This window comes from Chiloscyllium plagiosum, chromosome 40, assembly GCF_004010195.1.
Source record: "Chiloscyllium plagiosum isolate BGI_BamShark_2017 chromosome 40, ASM401019v2, whole genome shotgun sequence".
NCBI lineage: Eukaryota > Metazoa > Chordata > Chondrichthyes > Orectolobiformes > Hemiscylliidae > Chiloscyllium > Chiloscyllium plagiosum.
The window spans coordinates 19,374,279-19,392,866 of NC_057749.1; the positions used below are offsets into that span (position 1 = coordinate 19,374,279).

The 18,588-nt window shown below is 43.1% G+C and overlaps 1 protein-coding gene across 2 annotated transcripts in view; it reads left to right on the forward strand.

Moving 5' to 3' along the window:
* man2c1 (mannosidase, alpha, class 2C, member 1) overlaps positions 1-18,588 on the forward strand; it is a 128,813-nt gene that overhangs the window by 100,569 nt on the left and 9,656 nt on the right. For both annotated transcript variants that reach the window (XM_043680528.1, XM_043680529.1), the window contains 2 exons: positions 9,386-9,495; positions 16,790-16,869. In XM_043680528.1, coding sequence (XP_043536463.1) covers positions 9,386-9,495; positions 16,790-16,869 — 190 coding nt within the window. The remainder of the gene's footprint in view (positions 1-9,385; positions 9,496-16,789; positions 16,870-18,588) is intronic.

Sequence of the window (18,588 nt, forward strand, 5' to 3'; positions counted from 1 at the left end):
AGGGCAGGCAGGGACAGGGTAGGACTAATAAATTAAACTGCATTTATTTCAATGCAAGGGGCCTAACAGGGAAGGCAGATGAACTCAGGGCATGGTTAGGAACATGGGCCCAGGATATCATAGCAATTACGGAAACATGGCTCAGGGATGGGCAGGACTGGCAGCTTAATGTTCCAGGATACAAATGCTACAGGAAGGATAGAAAGGGAGGCAAGAGGAGGGGGAGTGGCATTTTTGATAAGGGATAGCATTACAGCTGTGCTGAGGGAGGATATTCCCGGAAATATATCCGGGGAAGTTATTCGGGTGGAATTGAGAAATAAGAAAGGGATGGTCACCTTATTGGGATTGTATTATAGACCCCCCCCAATAGTCAGAGGGAAATTGAGAAACAAACTTGTAAGGAGATCTCCGCTATCTGTAAGATTAATAGGCTAGTTATGGTAGGGGATTTTAACTTTCCAAACATCGACTGGGACTGCCATAGTGTTAAAGGTTTAGATGGAGAGGAATTTCTTAAGTGTGTACAAGACAATTTTCTGATTCAGTATGTGGTTGTACCTACTAGAGAAGGTGCAAAACTTGACCTACTCTTGGGAAATAAGGCAGGGCAGGTGACTGAGGTATCAGTGGGGGGGCACTTTGGGGCCAGCCACCATAATTCTATTAGTTTTAAAATAGTGATGGAAAAGGATAGACCGGATCTAAAAGTTGAAGTTCTAAATTGGAGAAAGGCCAATTTTGAAGAACTATTGAAAGCTGATTGGAGGCAGATGTTCGCAGATAAAGGGATGGCTGGAAAATGGGAAGTCTTCAGAAATGAGATAACAAGACTCCAGAGAAAGTATATTCCTGTCAGGGTGAAAGGGAAGGCTGGTAGTTATAGGGAATGTTGGATGACTAAAGAAATTGAGGGTTTGGTTAAGAAAAAGAAGGAAGCATATGTCAGGTATAGACAGGATAGATCGAGTGAATCCTTAGAGTATAAAGGAAGTAGGAGTATACTTAAGAGGGAAATCAGGAGGGCAAAACTGGGACATGAGATAGTTTTGGCAAATACAACTAAGGAGAATCCAAAGAGTTTTTACAAATATATTAAGGACAAAAGGGTAACTAGGGAGAGAATCAAAGATCAGCAAGGCGGCCTTTGTGTGGAGCCACAGAAAATGGGGGCGATACTAAATGAATATGTTGCATCAGTATTTACTGTGGAAAAGGATATGGAAGATATAGACTGTAGGGAAATAGATGGTGACATCTTGCAAAATGTCCAGATTACAGAGGAGGGAATGCTGGATGTCTTGAAACGGTTAAAGGTGGATAAATCACCAGGACCTGATCAGGTGTACCCGAGAACTCTATGGGAAGCTAGAGAAGTGATTGCTGGGCCTCTTGCTGAGTTTTTGTATCATCGATAGTCACAGGTGAAGTGCCGGAAGACTGGAGGTTGGCTAATGTGCCACTGTTTAAGAAAGGCGGTAAAGACAAGTCAGGGAACTATAGACCGATGAGTCTGACATCGGTGGTGGGCAAGTTGTTGGAGGGAATCCTGAGGGACAGGATGTACATGTATTTGGAAAGGCAAGGACTGATTCGGGATAGTCAACATAGCTTTGTGTGTGGGAAATCATGTCTCACAAACTTGAGTGAGTTTTTTGAAGAAGTAACAAAGAAGATTGATGAGGGCAGAGCAGTAGATGTGATCTATATGGACTTCAGTAAGGCGTTCGATGAGGTTCCCCATGGGAGACTGATTAGCAAAGTTAGATCTCACGGAATACAGGGAGAACTAGCCATTTGGATACAGAACTGGCTCAAAGGTAGAAGACAGGGCGGTGATGGAGGGTTTTTCAGACTGGAGGCCTGTGACCAGTGGAGTGCCACAAGGATCGGTGCTGGGCCCTCTACTTTTTGTCATTTACATAAATGATTTGGATGCGAGCATAAGAGGTACAGTTAGTAAGTTTGCAGATGACACCAAAATTGGAGGTGTAGTGGACAGCAAAGAGGGTTACCTCAGATTACAACAGGATCTGGACCAAATGGGCCAATGGGCTGAGAAGTGGCAGATGGAGTTTAATTCAGATAAATGCGAGGTGCTGCATTTTGGGAAAGGAAATCTTAGCATGACTTATACACTTATTGGTAAAGTCCTAGGGAGTGTTGCTGAACAAAGAGACCTTGGAGTGCAGGTTCATAGCTCCTTGAAAGTGGAATCGCAGGTAGATAGGATACTGAAGAAGGTATTTGGTATGCTTTCCTTTATTGGTCAGAGTACTAGTACAGGAATTGGGAGGTCATATTGCAGCTGTACAAGACATTGGTTAGGCCACTGTTGGAATATTGCGTGCAGTTCTGGTCTCCTTCCTATCGGAAAGATGTTGTGAAACTTGAAAGGGTTCAGAAAAGATTTACAAGGATGTTGCCAGGGTTGGAGGATCTGAGTTATAGCGAGAGGCTGAGTAGGCTGGGGGTGTTTTCCCTGGAGTGTCGGAGGCTGAGGGTGACCTTATAGAGGTTTACAAAATTATGAGGGGCATGGAAAAGGTAAGTAGATAAAGTCTTTTCCCTGAGGTCTGGGAGTCCAGAACTAGAGGGGCAACCTAAGAGACCTAAGGGGCAACGTTTTTACGTAGAGGGTGGTACGTGTATGGAATGAGCTGCCAGAGGATGTGGTGGAGGCTGGTACAATGGCAACATTTAAGAGGCATCTTGATGGGTATATGAATAGGAAGGGTTTGGAGGGATATGGGCCGGGTGCTGGCAGGTGGGACTGGGTTGGGATATCTGGTCGGCATGGACGGGTTGGACCGAAGGGTCTGTTTCCATGCTGTACATCTCTCTGACTCTATGACTGTAAGTGCCCATGGGATGAGGAGGGTGTGCCAAGCAGGCTAAGATAAAAGATAGGGAGAAGGGACTTGGGGGAGGGGCGTTGGAAATGCGATAGGTGGAAGGAGGTTAAGGTGAGGGTGAAAGGCCGGAGAGGTCGGGAAGAAGATTGCAGGTCAAGAAGGCGGTGCTGAGTCCGAGGGTTGGGACTGAGAAAAGGTGGGGGGAGGGGAAATGAGGAAGCTGTAGAAATCTGTATTCATCCCTTGTGGTTGGAGGGTTCCTAGGCGGAAGATGAGTCGCTCTTCCTCCAGGCGTCGTGTTGCCATGGTCTGCGGATGGAGGAGGCCACGGAACTGCATGTCCTTGGCGGAGTGGGAGGGTGAATTAAAGTGTTCAGCCATGGGGCGGTTGGGTTGATTGGTGCGGGTGTCCCAGAGGTTTTTCTGAAACGTTCCGCAAGTAGGCGGCCTGTCTCCGCAATGTATCGGAGGCCACATCGGGTGCAGCGGATGCAGTAAATGATGTGTGTGGAGGTGCAGGTGAATTTGTGATGGATATTGAAGGATCCCTTGGGGCCTTGGAGGGAAGTGAGGGGGGAGGTGCGGGTGCAAGTTTTGCATTTTTTGCGGTTGCAGGGGAAGGTTGGGAGTGGAGGTTGGGTTGGTCGGAGGTGTGGATCTGACGAGGGAGTCGCGGAGGGAGTGTTCTTTCCGGAACGCTGATAGGGGTGGGGAGGGAAATATATCCTTGGTGGTGGGGTCCGTTTGGAGGTGGCGGAAATGACGAAGGATGATCCGATGTATCTGGAGGTTGGTGGGGTGGTAGGTGAGGACTAATGGGGTTCTGTCCTGGTGGCGATTGGAGGGGCGGGGTTCAAGGGCAGAGGTGCAGGAAGTGGAGGAGATGTGGTGGAGAGCATCGTCAACCACGTCTGAGGGGAAATTGCGGTCTTTGAAGAAGGAGGCCATCAGGGTTGTTCAGTATTGGAATTGGTCCTCCTCGGAGCAGATGCGGCGAAGGCGAAGGAATTGGGAATATGGGATGGCGTTTTTACAGGGGGCAGGGTGGGAAGAGGTGTAATCTAGGTAGCTGTGGGAGTCAAGTCGGTTTATAGTATACGTCCGTGTTGAGTCGGTCGTCCGAGATAGAGATGGAGTGGTCTAGGAAAGGGAGGGAGGAGTCTGAGACGGTCCAGGTAAATTTGAGGTCAGGGTGGAAGGTGTTAGTAAAGTGGATGAACTGTTCAACCTCCTCGTGGGAGCACGAGGTCGCGCCGATACAGTCATCAATGTAGTGGAGGAAAAGGTGGGGGTGGTGCCAGTGTAGCTGCGGAAGATGGACTGTTCCACATACCCTACGAAGAGGCAGGCATAGCTAGGGCCCATGCGGGTGCCCATGGCTCCTCCTTTGGTTTGGAGGAAGTGGGAGGATTGGAAGGAGAAGTTGTTAAGAGTGAGGACCAGTTCAGTCAGTCGAAGGAGAGTGTCAGTGGAAGGGTACTGGTTGGTTCAACGGGAAAGGAAAAAGGCCTCAAAGCCCTCCGCTTCTTCCTTTCCCACCTAGGAACCCTCCAACCACAAGGGATGAATACAGATTTCTCCAGCTTCCTCATTTCCCCTCCCCCCACCTTTTCTCAGTCCCAACCCTCAGACTCAGCACCGCCTTCTTGACTTGCAATCTTCTTCCCGTCCTCTCCGCCTCCACCCCCCCGCCAACCTATCACCCTCACCTTAACCTCCTTCCACCTATCGCATTCCCAACGCCCCTCCCTCAAATCTCTCCTCCCTACCTTTTATTTTAGCCTGCTTGGCACATCCTCCTCATTCCTGAAGAAGGGCTTAAGCCCGAAACGTCGATTCTCCTTCTCCTTTGATGCTGCCTGACCTGCTGCGCTTTTCCAGCAACACATTTTTAAGCTCTGATCCCCAGCATCTGCAGTCCTCACTGTCTCCTAGTGCCCATGGGATCCAAGGCTATTTGGCATATTGGATCCAAAACTTGCTTAGTAGCAGAGATTGATGGTCGAAGGGTGTTTTTATGACTGTAAATCTGGATTTGTTGTCACAAGACATGGTTTGGTGCTGCGTCCCTTACTGCTTGTAGTGTACATTAATGATCTATACACAAATGTACCAAATATGATCAATAACGTTACATTTAACAAGAAAACAGATAATGTGGTGAACAGCAAGGAGGAAAGCTTTAGATTACAGGATGATATAGTTAGGTGGTCAGATGGATTGAACGGCAGCAAAAGAAATTTAACCCTGAAAAGTGCAAGGTGATCAACTTTGGGAAGACTAACCAGGCAAGGGGAGTGTACGAATGGGGTCGAACCATAGGAAGTACAGAGAATCAGAGGGACTTTAGTGTGGTCCAGACATTCTGGAAGTCAGTAGATCAGATAGAAAAAGGTGTTTAAGAAGGCCAAGGGATATTTGCTTTTATTAGTCAAGGTACTGAATACAAGAGTAAGAAGGTTATGATGGTTTTGTCCATAACATTAGTTAGGCTGCAGTGGAGTACTGCATGCAATTCTGGTGATCACATCATAGGAAGGATGCAATTGCACTAAAGAGGATGCAGAGGAGATTAGCTGGTATGTTATCTGGACTTGAGCAATTCAGCTATGAAGGTAGACAATATAGGCTGGGTATTTTCTCCTTGAAGCAGAGAAGGTTGAAGGTGGATCTGATTGAGTTGTTCAAAGTTGAGGAGCATAGATAGGACAGATAGGGAGAAACTTTTCCTTTGAGGAAAAAAAACTTTGCTCAATTTGGCAGGTACTACCTAAAAGGCTGGCAAACGTGGCAACTCCCAAGAGATGCTTGACAACTAGTGCAGATCCAATCAGCTGAAGGGCCTTTTCTATACCGTAAAAACTGACTGTATCTCCTTAATGCTGTAATACAAAATACTATTTGTCCACATACAAAAAAACACCTCAAATATGATCAGTGTACATCAACTGAAGCAATGGACTTAACCATTCAAGACGCGAAGCAGTACTTCCTTTATAAAAATATTAACAGTGTCATTTAGATAATGCCATAAAATTCACATGTTCTACCCTATAATCCTCAATATTATACAGAAATTGTGACATCTCCTTACCAGTACATATTAGCATGTGTTCCCAATATCTACATATCTATTGGCATCTCTCGTTCTAGAAGCAGCCTGTGAGAAACACTTGGATTTTGAATTCCCTTTGGCCTAACGTTTTAACTAAAAGCTTTGATTAACAAGAACAGCTTAAGCATTGTAGAGGCACTATTCAATAAAATGTAGCTCTAACAGTTTTATGGAGGTTTGAGAGACAACACCTTCCCTTGGTAGATACTTTTAATCATCAGATAAATGATCAAATACATCTGACCCAAAGGTAGGGACCACTACCAATGAGCCATAATGCTCCTCCTCCCCTTGAATACATTCAGAATTATAGAGCACATCACGCTTCCCTTTTAGTATGCAGTGTTAAAAGGACACCAGCGAGCAGGCACTCACACATGGGAAATATGTGTGGGGGTAATATTTTCTGGAAACTGTGAAAGTTAAGTACTAACTGAGTTAATGTAATTCCGCTGGTAACTTGTAAGAAAAGTATACGCAAATGGATTCCCCTCTTCATGGATTCAAACCTCGGCTAAATTTACAAAGCAGCATTTAATATCTGATGATGTTCTATGGGATAGAAAGACAGGGATGGCAGAGGATTGAACTCTGTAAAATTGTACTGAAATCTTTGCTTTCACATTTCGAATGTCTGTTTTATTTTGGCCTGAATGGTGAGGGTGATAGCATCCAAATGCTGGAAAATAGTTTCAGAAATCAACATTTATTTGGCAGAGAGATTGGGGTACTCTTCTGATGATAATGTTTGAAATTCCACTCCTGATGTAATTTTGTGTTCTTTAGATGTTTTCCATTCTAATGTGGCAGGATGTGGGCGTACTCTTGGAGATTAAGTCACAGACTTGTTTTCATATGTCATATTCACAGTCAGGGCTATTGACCTTCGTTGGAACTTCTGGTTAGCTTTTGCAGATTTGAGAGACAGTTGTTGCCTTAGCCTGCTCCATATGTCTGCTGATTGTTTCCCATTTTAACACTGTATTCGGCCGTGGCCTTAGTTGATCATTCAGGAACAGTTCAAGCATTTTTGCTCCATTACTTGTTGCTTCATAATTGTGTTGCCATATATGTCTCCCAAACAAGTGAGTTCCAATCATTGGTATTCATGAATGTTGGCAAGAAGATGAATTAGATCATGATCTAATTAGGCTGAAGTGTTTCAGCACTGTTGGAAAAAGCTACATATTTAGAAGATAAAAGCTGTTCTCGGTCTGCGGCAGGACCCGTTTCCCAGGGCGGGTAGGTCACCTGCTGCTATTGCAATCACCTGCTGCTGTTGCAATCACCTGCAGCTGTACTTTCTCCTTTGCAATGTTGTTATTTTTTAGGGCATTCTCGTTGATCTAGTGAGAGTAGTTGACGTCTTTTGAGAGAAACCATTTTACTTAGATTTACTTAACAGTGTGGAAACAGGCCCTTCGGCCCAACAAGTCCACACCGACCCTCCGAAGAGCAACCCACCCAGAACCTCTCCCCTCCATTTACCCCTTCACCTAACACTGCGGGCAATTTAGCATGGCCAATTCAACTAACCTGCACATCTTTGGACTGTGGGAGGAGACCGGAGGAAACCCACGCAGACACGGGGAGAATGTGCAAACTCCACACACACAATTGCCTGAGCCGGGAATTGAACCCGGGTCTCTGGCGCAGTGAGGCAGCAGTGCTAACCACTGTGCCACCGTGCCGCCCATAAACACTGTGAATTAACTTAAATTCACAAAGGGGACAAGATGATAGCATTTCAGTAATTGAGTCCGGAGATAGCAATGAAGGAGAATTAGGGTTTCAGCTATGGATGGATTAGTGAAGATCCTAAGCAAAAACTTGAATTTTGAAAATGATCATTTTGAAGAAGTCAGCTGGAAGCAGGGTTGGCTAGAAGTTGCAGAACAGTAGAACAGTAGAACCATTGCAACCATGAGAGGAGCCTGTTGCAGTTCCATTACTAGCTATCTCATTTTACTAGCATTATGATAATTTTTATCTTCAATCCAATTTCCATCCTTCCTGTTGAAATCTGGGTGAATTAGTCTCCAGCCCTCCTCTTACCCCTCATTCTTTCATTGTTCAGCACTGTTAATACTTCTTTTGAGAATTTAGTTAGTGAGTGCTTACAGGCTGTGGGGACATCACAGCCCAACTCATTCAAACCTGAGTGCCACAACTGTTTGAATAAGCTTCCTTGGTGTTGCTTTTGCCATCTGGGAGTACATGTCATGTGTTTTTCTTTGTCATTATTCAGCAATTCATGTTCATGACTCCCACAGCTGATAATAAATTGCATGCTATTCAGTTTAGTGTCATTCTTTTCCATATGGTGTTGAAATGGGCATTTAGCTGACAGTCCATGAAGGAATGGGAGTGGCACTTTGTCAAATTTCTCAGTACAAAGCACTTGCCAAGCAGACTATTTTGGGAAACAGCCACCATTCTCAACAGGGAAGGGGTTAGGAGAATCAGGGAGAGGCGCTCCCCACCAAGTTCATTACTACTCAGTTACTGCTTTCTGGTTCTTGCTGATTGACTGGTGCAGCCCCATGCTTTGCCAGTGATGGTCACTCCATGCTGCTAAGTTCTCAATGTTGCCGTAGAAACTGCACATGTCACTGGGGAAAGGAGATTCAGGGATCACTGCGCATCTCTTGTTAAACATAACGTTCAGCACACAACTGGCCAGGTGGTCCCACTATTCAGAATCACAGAATAATAGACTTGTTACTGCACAGAAAGAGGCTATTCAGCCGTTGTCAGTACTGGTCCATCCACCCAACCACCTGATCTTTGCAGTTGTTTCTCACCTTTCCTATCTCCTGGTGCTTATCCAATTCTCTTTGAAAATTATGATTGAATCTGCCTCCACAATACACTCGGGTGAGTTTAGCCACTCACTGCGTTTAAAAAATGTTCTTTCTCATGTAACCTTTGCTTCTTTTGCCAGTCGCTTTAAATGTTGTGGTTCTCCCGCCTTGGAAGAATAGAAACCTTTCCTCTTTTTGTACTCCATCTAAGCACCTCCTGATGTTTATTGGCTGTGAACTTCCTTTTTCATAGCCTCCTATTCCTTTCTTCCTTATGTACTCAACCAACTTTCCCTTAAATGAATCTATTGTTCTTGGGGTGAAAGAATTACACTTTGAGGACATTTTTAGAGTTTGAGTTTGTATTCCATTGAATTTCGAAAGTGACGGGGTGTTCTAATTGAGATGATTACGACCCAGTGATCAACCAGAGTTTCAATCGAGTGAGATATGGAAAAGCATCCTCCTCTTGGACTCTGACACAGTAAATCCAGCCTGTCTCTTTTCTTGAATCAAGAGGTTTAGGTTGGAAATTCCAAAAGGGTTTCCAATCCTGAAATAAGGTGCTTTACTCTAGCACAGTAGAAAATTATTTTGCTTTTATTTCCTAGGTCTGGGGACACAAGTGGGCTGATCTATCGGAGCATGGCTTCGGTGTAGCAATACTCAATGACTGCAAGTATGGATACTCAGTTCATCGCAACATAATGACACTATCCCTGTAAGTACTTGATAACAATTAGAGATTTTTTGCTGTCAAGGAAGTGGCGCTGTCATAATCTGCAGGCATGTTCAGATGAAGAAACAGCTCTTGTTACATAAGTAGGAATCTGATAAAATGCTCCTGTGGTGCAATTGATTGAATAGGTTTGAAAATTATCTTAACAGGGGCCTGGGGGTTTAGTTCCACCTCGTATAAGAAATATGAAAGGACTGATGAAGCAATTTGTATTGTTTAAACATGCAAAGAAATTCCTCCTTAGTAACATTTATAAACAGTCTACATTAGCCATATTTTGCTGTTCCATGCAATATCAACTATAAATCATGGTGAGTTATTTAACATCAGCGTGTGTATGATGTATTCCCCACACTATTCACTGTGCAGACACAGCAGTTGGAATGAGGAACTGACTCTGACCCATGCTGATTGTGCAATTTCATGCAGCATTTTAATCATCACAAAATCTTTGTAGACTTTCAAACCTGTCAGTACAGCAACCCGATGAGGACTGAGATCTGTACTTTAATGAGTGAATTAAACGAAAACTTTTAAGACCCCTCCAGAATTCTCAGATTCTGGGCAAAATCACTCTGAAAACGTCAAGGAGCATTTGTGTTAGTTGTTTCAGGAATAATGGAATCAGGCAGGAAAATCTTGAATGAACAAGATAGCAAGTCAAAAGTTTCTTTAACAACACAGCGCATATATATAAAAAACCATGAGGGTATGGGCTGAGTAGAGGGGGAAAACAAGAGTGCACAGGTTTAAAGTAATTGGTAAAAGAAGCCAAAGTATCATGAGGAAAAACCTCTCCATGCAGCTAGTGATTAGGATCTGGAATGCACTTCCTGAGAGTGTGATGGAGGCAGGTCCGATTGAAGCATTCAAAAAGGGAATTAGATTGTTATCTGTAAAGGAAGAACATGAGAGGTTTTAGGAAGAATGGCACTAAGTAAATTCAGAGAGTTTATGCAAGCACAATGGGCCAAATGGCCTCTGCACTGTAACAATTCTGTGATAAGTAAATGAGGGGCAGGAATGTTTAATTGAAGCCACAGGCATTACCTAGGTCATGACAAGCCACTGTCCTCAATGGCTATGTCCACTGCAGCCATGTAATCTCCTGGGAAAGGCAAAAAAGCATGACATAATAAGGGAGAAAAAGTAAATTCCACTCTGACTACCTGAGGTGACCAGAACTAGTCCAAGGAAGTTGTATGGGCTGAGCACTACAGTGTAATCTCAGTCCCTGGCAGGGGCTGCTCCAATTCCCTCTTGCTGGTTTTGCAGAGTCAAGATCAGGTGGTGCTGGAAAAGCACAGCAGGTCAGGCAGCATCCGAGGAGCAGGGAAATCGATGTTTCGGGCAAAAGCCCTTCATCAGGACGATTCCAGCATCTGCAGCACCTACTTCCACCTGGTATTGCAGAGTGTCAGCACCCATCACAAATTCTAGCTCACTACTTACTGGGAAAGAAACCATCACTTGACATCAGTCCTTCCCACATTTGAGTACTTTAAACGCATGTCCTAGTCTTCCCTATGCCTTTAACAAATGAAATAGTTTTAACAGAAATTGGATTAGTCTGCTGTCAGGGCTGCCTGCGCTATAAATCTCCATCAAACCACCTGTGTCCACACTGCTGGACAGTAAATGGTGCCTGTCTGAATAACTAAGGCTCCTGAAGGTAGAAATCATTCTTGAATCTTTCCTCTGAATCTTTTCCAAGTAAAGAGGTCTCAACATGGTGGCCTGTAAAATCAGAGTTGAGATCTTTGTGAAACTATCACCTGTGGTCAGTCCTGTCACAACCTCAGAACTTGATCCTGTGGTGCCTGAACCTGATTCAGATTTTTTTCCACTTCCATTAGTCCATTTCCAAAGAAGCAAGAAATGAAAGCTGTCTCTGTGTTGTCTAGTACGTGCACACAGTCTTTATTTCTCCCATGAGACATTCTCCATATCCTGTTACCGTGGGCGGCACGGTGGCACAGTGATTAGCACTGTTGCCTCACAGCGCCAGAGACCCGAGTTCAATTCCCACCTCAGGCGACTGACTGTGTGGAGTTTGCACATTCTCCCCGTGTCTGCGTGGGTTTCCTCCGGGTGCTCCGGTTTCCTCCCACAGTCCAAAAAATGTGCAGGTTAGGCGAATTGGCCACGCTAAATTGCCCGTAGTGTTAGGTGAAGGGGTAAATGTAGGGGAGTGGGTCTGGGTGGGTTACGCTTCGGCAGGTCGGTGTGGACGTGTTGGGCAGAAAGGCCTGTTTCCACACTGTAAGTAATCTAATTAATCCTGGACTCATTGATTAACTGACATAGAGGAGGCAGTGTCAGTGGCTTGACAAATCAAAAGACTTTGCCAGTGACCAGTTGTACCTGGTTTGTTGGTATGTCAGAGAAAATGTGGACAAAGTTAAAAATTACACTACATCAGATTAAAGTATGATTTTTTTATATAGCTATTTTTATTGAAAATTTAACATGTTTTTACAAGTTTACAAATTTAAAAAAAAGCTGAAAATGTGTTGCTGGAAAAGCGCAGCAGGTCAGGCAGCATCGAAGGAGCAGGAGAATTGACGTTTCGGGCATGAGCCCTTCTTCAGGAAATTGCCCGAAACGTCGATTCTCCTGCTCCTTGGATGCTGCCTGATCTGCTGCGCTTTTCCAGCAACACATTTTCAGCTCTGATCTCCAGCATCTGTAGTCCTCATTTTTCCCTACAAATAAAAAAAACCCAAGTATAAACATTGATATACAATTAAATCTTAAATAAATAATAACCAAAATCTATCAGACAGAAAAGAAGAGATACCGAGAAAAAAATGACAAAACTCAATTAACAACTAATCTAACCTACAACTAACCAGAGTGTATGATTAAATCTCTTACATTATTCAAGAAAAGAAAAAAAACCAAGGGATAACACAGAAATTGAGTAGTAAAGTACATGCTCGGAATGTGTTAACATTAGATCGTAACAAAACCTGTATTCGTGCGGGATTCCTCTCCCAAGGGGCCCCGGACCAGCCAGGTTCGCCATCTCAATTAAATAAAAGCCCTTGTTAGAATGGTTGAAATATCTGTATTTATGTAATTCAAGAAGGGTTGCCATATTTTATGGAATAATTCAGTTTTTTGGTGCACCATGTTTGTAAGGAAGTCAAGGGGAATACATTCCATGATTAATCTGTGCCAATTCGAAAGTCCAGGAGGGCCCTCAGCCACCCAGTTTACCAAAATATTTTTCCTTGCACAGAAAGAGCGAATGGAAAATAATCTCTTCCTGTGCACATCCAGGGAGGGTGAGTTCAAAAAGCCCAAAAGGAGAGATACAGGGTCCACTCTAATTTCCGTTCCCAAGATTTCTGTCAGAGCATTTGCTACTTTAGTCCAATATCTACAGATCTTATGACAGGTCCATAGCAATGTGCAAGAGTGCTCACCTCTATTTTACATTTGGGACACATTGGAGATGCTCCTGCCTTAAATTTTGCCAATCGGTCCGGTGCTATATGGGCCCTATGAAGTATCTTCAATTGAATGGCCTGAGTTCTGTTGCAGATGGAGATTTTTCTGGCATTTTCCCAAATGTCATTCCACTTTCTATAGAGATTTCCAGTCCCAAACCTGATCCCATGTTTTAAGCAGATTGTCCATATCTTCTGTTGTCCATATCTTCTGATACTTCATCATGTAATAAATGATAAAGAGTGCTGACCGAAGGTACCCCTATTGGCCATAACACTCTACGTTCTCTGTCTGATTTATAAAGACTACCTAATAGCGTCGTCTTCTTCTGTATGTAATCTCGAATTTGGAAGTATCAAAAGAGATCTCCATTAGGTAATCCAAATTTCTGATGCAGATGTTCAAAAGACATCAGGACCACTTCCTTAAACAGATCTCCTAAACAGAAGATACCCCTGGATCTCCAGAGTTTGAAAGTGGCATCTGTAAGCCCCCACTATCGGAGTATAAGGGGATGTTTTATGTGAATTGCCTTCATTTTGCCGCATTATATTCCAAGCTTTAATTGTGTTTAGTATTATAGGGTTTTTACATTGATCCGTGATGATTTTCCTTTTGTCTGAAAATAAGAGGTTAATAAGTGGGCATTTTACTTGAGAAGCCTTGATGTCCAGCCAGATTGATTGCGGGTCAGACAAGACCCAATCGGCTATGTAACTTAATAGGGAACTTAACTGATATTTCCTAAAATCTGGGAAATCCAGACCTCCCCTTGCCTGTGGAAGCTGTAGCTTCTTCAGCTTAATGAGGGGCCGTGTACAATTCCAGATGAAGGAACCCAGCTAGCCACACAATTTACGTAGTGCCAGTCTCTGCATCATCACCGGAAGCATTCTCATAGGGTATAGGAGACGGGGCAGGACATTTCATTTTAATTAGTGCTATTCTACCTGACCAGGAAATTGGAAGGCCTCCCCATTGCTGGAGGTCCTGCCTTATCCTCTCTACTAAATGCACAAAGTTAGCCTTGTATAACTGGCCAAATACTGGGGTGATAAAAATGCCTAAATATAAGAAACCCTCCAGGGACCACCGAAAGGGAAAGTGGGATCCGTCCGATAGGTGGGATATACCAGCCCATTGGCATAGCCTCTGATTTTGAAAAATTAATTTTATAGCCTGAAAATGCACTAAATGTATTAATCACTTGGATTAAGCGAGGCACGGACATCAGGGGATTACTGAGGAATAGGAGAACATCATCTGCATTAAGGCTAATTTTATGTTTACCTATACCAATCCTCGGGGCCGTTATATTAGGATCAGTCCGTATAGCTTCTGCTAGTGGCTCGATTATTAGCGTAAATAGCAATGGTGAGAGAGGACATCCCTGACGGCAGCCCCTACCCACACTGAAGCTATCCGAGCCTAATCATTGGTAATCATAATTGCTTTGGGATCATTATATAGTGTTGAGACCCATTTGGCAAACACTTTTTCAACGCCAAACCTTTCCAATGTGTAAAACAGATATGAACATTCAACCCTGTCGAATGCCTTTTCTGAGACTATTACTCCTGGTATCTTTCCCTGATGGCAGGCTTGAATCACATTCAAAACCCTTCTAACATTATTGGATGATCTACGGCCCTTAATAAACCCTGTCTGATCCTCCTTTATGATGTATGGCAATACCCTTTCTAGCCTCAATGCTAACGTTTTAGAAAGAATTTTAAAATCTACATTTAACAAGGATATTGGTCTGTATGACGCGCAATCTTCTGGGTCCTTTCCATTTTTGAGAATGAGAGAGATATTTGCCTCTTTCAGCGAAGACGGGAGACAGCCCTGACTGTATGAGTAGTTATACATGTCCATAAGTGGACCAGCCAATATTCCTGTAAATTCTTTATAGAATTCAGCTTGAAAGCCATCTGGGCCAGGGGCCTTACTGCTCTGAAGTTGCCTGATTTTTCAAGTATTTCTTGGCTTGTTAGGGGAGCATTCAGGACCGATACCTGTTCTTAGGTCCGGAAAGGTCAGATTTTTAAAAAATGACTGCATCCTCCTAGTTCTGTCTTCGCAATCCTGCGATTTATATAAATCAGAATAAAATTTTCTAAAGATTGCATTAATCCTTTTATGATCATGAGTCAGAGTACCCGTACTTTCCTTGATAGACGTGATAGTTTGAGGGGCCTTTTTTCCTTTGTGAGAAATGCTAAGTATCTACCAGGTTTATCGCCAAATTCATACAACCTTTGTTTTGCAAATAATATTTCCCTCTTAGCCGTGTGTAAGCATGGTGTTCAGAGCTGTCCTAAGGCCCGTAATCCTTTGTAATTTAATAATAGAAGGCCTGTCAGTGTATGCTGTTTCAGCCGCCGTTAAGCGAGGTTCGAGCAGACGCTGTTGTTCTCCCTTTAATTTTTTCTGGGTCGCTGACTATGAAATGATCAAACCTCGTGCGTAAGCTTTGATGGTCTCCCACATCATTGATGGTTGCTAGCCGTACCTGAATTAATTTCTAAAAAAAGTTTTAAATTATTATGCCTAAAACGTCGATTCTCCTGCTCATTGGATGCTCCACTATTCCAGCAACACATTTTCAGCTCTGATCTCCAGCATCTGCAGTCCTCACTTTCTCCCTGTTTAAATTTAGTACAGAGCAATTAATTACATTCAGTAAAAACAATTTTAAATGATTTGGTAAGTATGGTGAAGGCGGGTGGACCATTTTGCCCAAGTCTTGGGAGGAACACTATAGACTCAGACTTGCTGCGTCGCCGCCAACTTGGATCTCCAAAGTATGATTTTTAACTTTGTCCACCCCAGTCCAACACTGGCACCTCTGCATCAGAGAGAATGTGGGCACGTCTGTGTTTTGTATCATTGATTGTTATGCTAAGCAGTTGAATGGCATCAGGAGCCACCACTACAGCACTAGACAACATTGTCTATAAATAAGTAAAAAGAATTGAAATAGGCCATTGTTAACCTAATCCATGATTAAGATAGATATTCAAAATTCTTTCACACTGTGATTCACACAATAAGTTTCTTCTGAAGTACTGCTCGAGGATTCAACAAGGTGAAGCATTATATAAAAGCAAATATTATGTGTCCTGTGTGGGGGTGGTGGGTAAATTCTCATTATCGGTGTGAGGTGATACTCTTTATCTGCCCTGTGCCTGTACAGGCTAATGGCATCTGCTCTGAATCTGTTTGGAATGATGGTATCTGCTCTGAATCTGTTTGGAATGATGGTATCTGCTCTCTGTCTGTACAGCCTGATGGTATCCACTCTGTATCTGTATAGTATGATGGATCTGTTTTGTATCTATGCAGAGTGATGGAATCTGTTTCTGCATGAGATGATAGTATTTTCTCTATTTATATGGGGTTCTAGTTCTCTGTATTTGTCTGGGGTGACAGTATCTGCTCTGTGTCTTTACTGGATAAAGGTATCTGATCTGTGACTGTATGGGCTGATAGCATCTGCTCTGTTTCTGTATAGGGTGATGTTATCTTCTCTGTATAACATGGTAGATCTGCTCTAGCTGTACTGGATGATGGTATCTCCTCTGTAATTGTACAGTGATGGAATCAGCATTGCATTTATAGAAGTTATTTTAGACATCTGATGTCAGCAGAGGTGTGGGAAAGTAGATAGATGGCTTCAGATATCAAACCTAGATTCAGACACCACAAATGGTATGTTCAGTGTTTCAAATGTGTATGCTTCTGTAGTTAATTATTGAGAATGTCCGGTGACTTTCCAATCCACCAGCTGCCTTCATGCTTTTGTCTTTATTTACAGCTTGCGAGCTCCCAAGGCACCAGATGCCACGGCTGATATGGACCATCATCAGTTCACTTATGCCATCATGCCTCATGCAGGTAAATAAGTTGATGTGATCTCAGCTCTTTCACCGGTGAATATACAGATATTATTACAGTATTTGCTGCCTGTATCTCCATTTTCACAGTAGAGCAGTGAGTTGCACAGTGCCAAGCAAAAATGTTGTTTGTACTTGGGATATTGTCTCAGCTCTCAGAAACATCAAAATAATTCATGACAAATGATGAATTATTGTGAATTGTAATGAATGTAACAGTCTAATATTTTCTCTGACAAGGCCACCTTTGGCAATACAATATTGAAGGGCCATCCTAGACAATTCTGTAATGGGACTTGATCCCACAACTTCTACATTTGGAAGGTTGGAGCTGATGAAGCAGGCAACAGAGGCTCTGCATGTTTGCCTTCCATCTTTCACACTATAAATCTGAGCTCAATCCTTAACTCTGCTGCTCGCATGCTTTGCCTTGGTCTTCCGTGATTATTTTAACTCCTGGCTAAGCAGAACCTCACTTTAAAAATTCTCATGCTTGTTTTCAAATCCTTCCATTGCCGTACCCCAACTTATTTGTGTAATAATCTCCTGTGTTGCAACTCATCATCTATGACAGCACCTTCCAAACCCATAAGCACTTCCCTCTAAAAGGACAGAACAGCATATGTATGGAGACACCAACACCTGCAAGTTTCTGTCAGAGTCACATATCATCCTGATATCGAAATATATCACTTTACCTTGTTATGAAGGTGTAGAAGTATCCTGTACCTTTTAAGAGAGTTAAAAAGCTAGCAGAACTACCTGGCAGCACCAAGTGTTCTGAGCAAGATAGAATGTAATCTTTTGGTTCAGCAGTTATAGTAGCTGGTTGCTTGGAGACAAAAACGAATTTGAATGTGGCGAATCGTTTAAATTATACTCCACTCCAATCCAGTTTGAATTTAGTATATTGATGATATTAAAAGCCAATGACACAATCCGATGCTTTGAGGTTTAAGACCGGGAGAAGTTGAATAGTTGAGAGAGAACTGCCAAGCCACCAACATATGCAGACTGCCCGCAGAATAGCTCTCTTAAAGGTACCTTTATCGATCAGTGACCTGTGAAACAGAAATTCCTAAGAAGAAAAGAAGACCGAGAAAGATATAAAGAGAAGATTTGTCAGCAGGCTGGTTTTGAAATTTGAATATTTGATAAATCTTAATCAGGGGTTTTATCAGTCTAGTATTGTGGAAGGGGAAGGTAAAAAATAGGTTAGAGAAAGGAGTCGTAAATAGTTGTTAGGGAGGGAGATTATTCTCTGTTATACTTTAAGAAATAAAGTTGTTAATTTTTACTTTAAATAGTGACACAGAACATAGAACAGTACAGCACAGAATAGGCCCTTCAGCCCACGATGTTGTGCCGACCACTGATCCTCATGTATGCACCCTCGAATTTCTGTGACCATATGTATGTCGAGGAGTCTCTTAAATGTCCCCAATGACCTTGCTTGCACAACTGCTGCTGGCAACGCATTCCATGCTCTCTCAACACTCTGTGTAAAGAACCCGCCTCTGACATCCCCTCTATACTTTCCTCCAACCAGCTTAAAACTATGACCCCTCGTGTTAGTTATTTCTGCCCTGGGAAATAGTCTCTGGCTATCGACTCTATCTATGCCTCTCATTACCTTGTATACCTCAATTAGGTCCCCTCTTCTCCTCCTTTTCTCCAATGAAAAAAGTCCGAGCTCAGTCAACCTCTCTTCATAAGATAA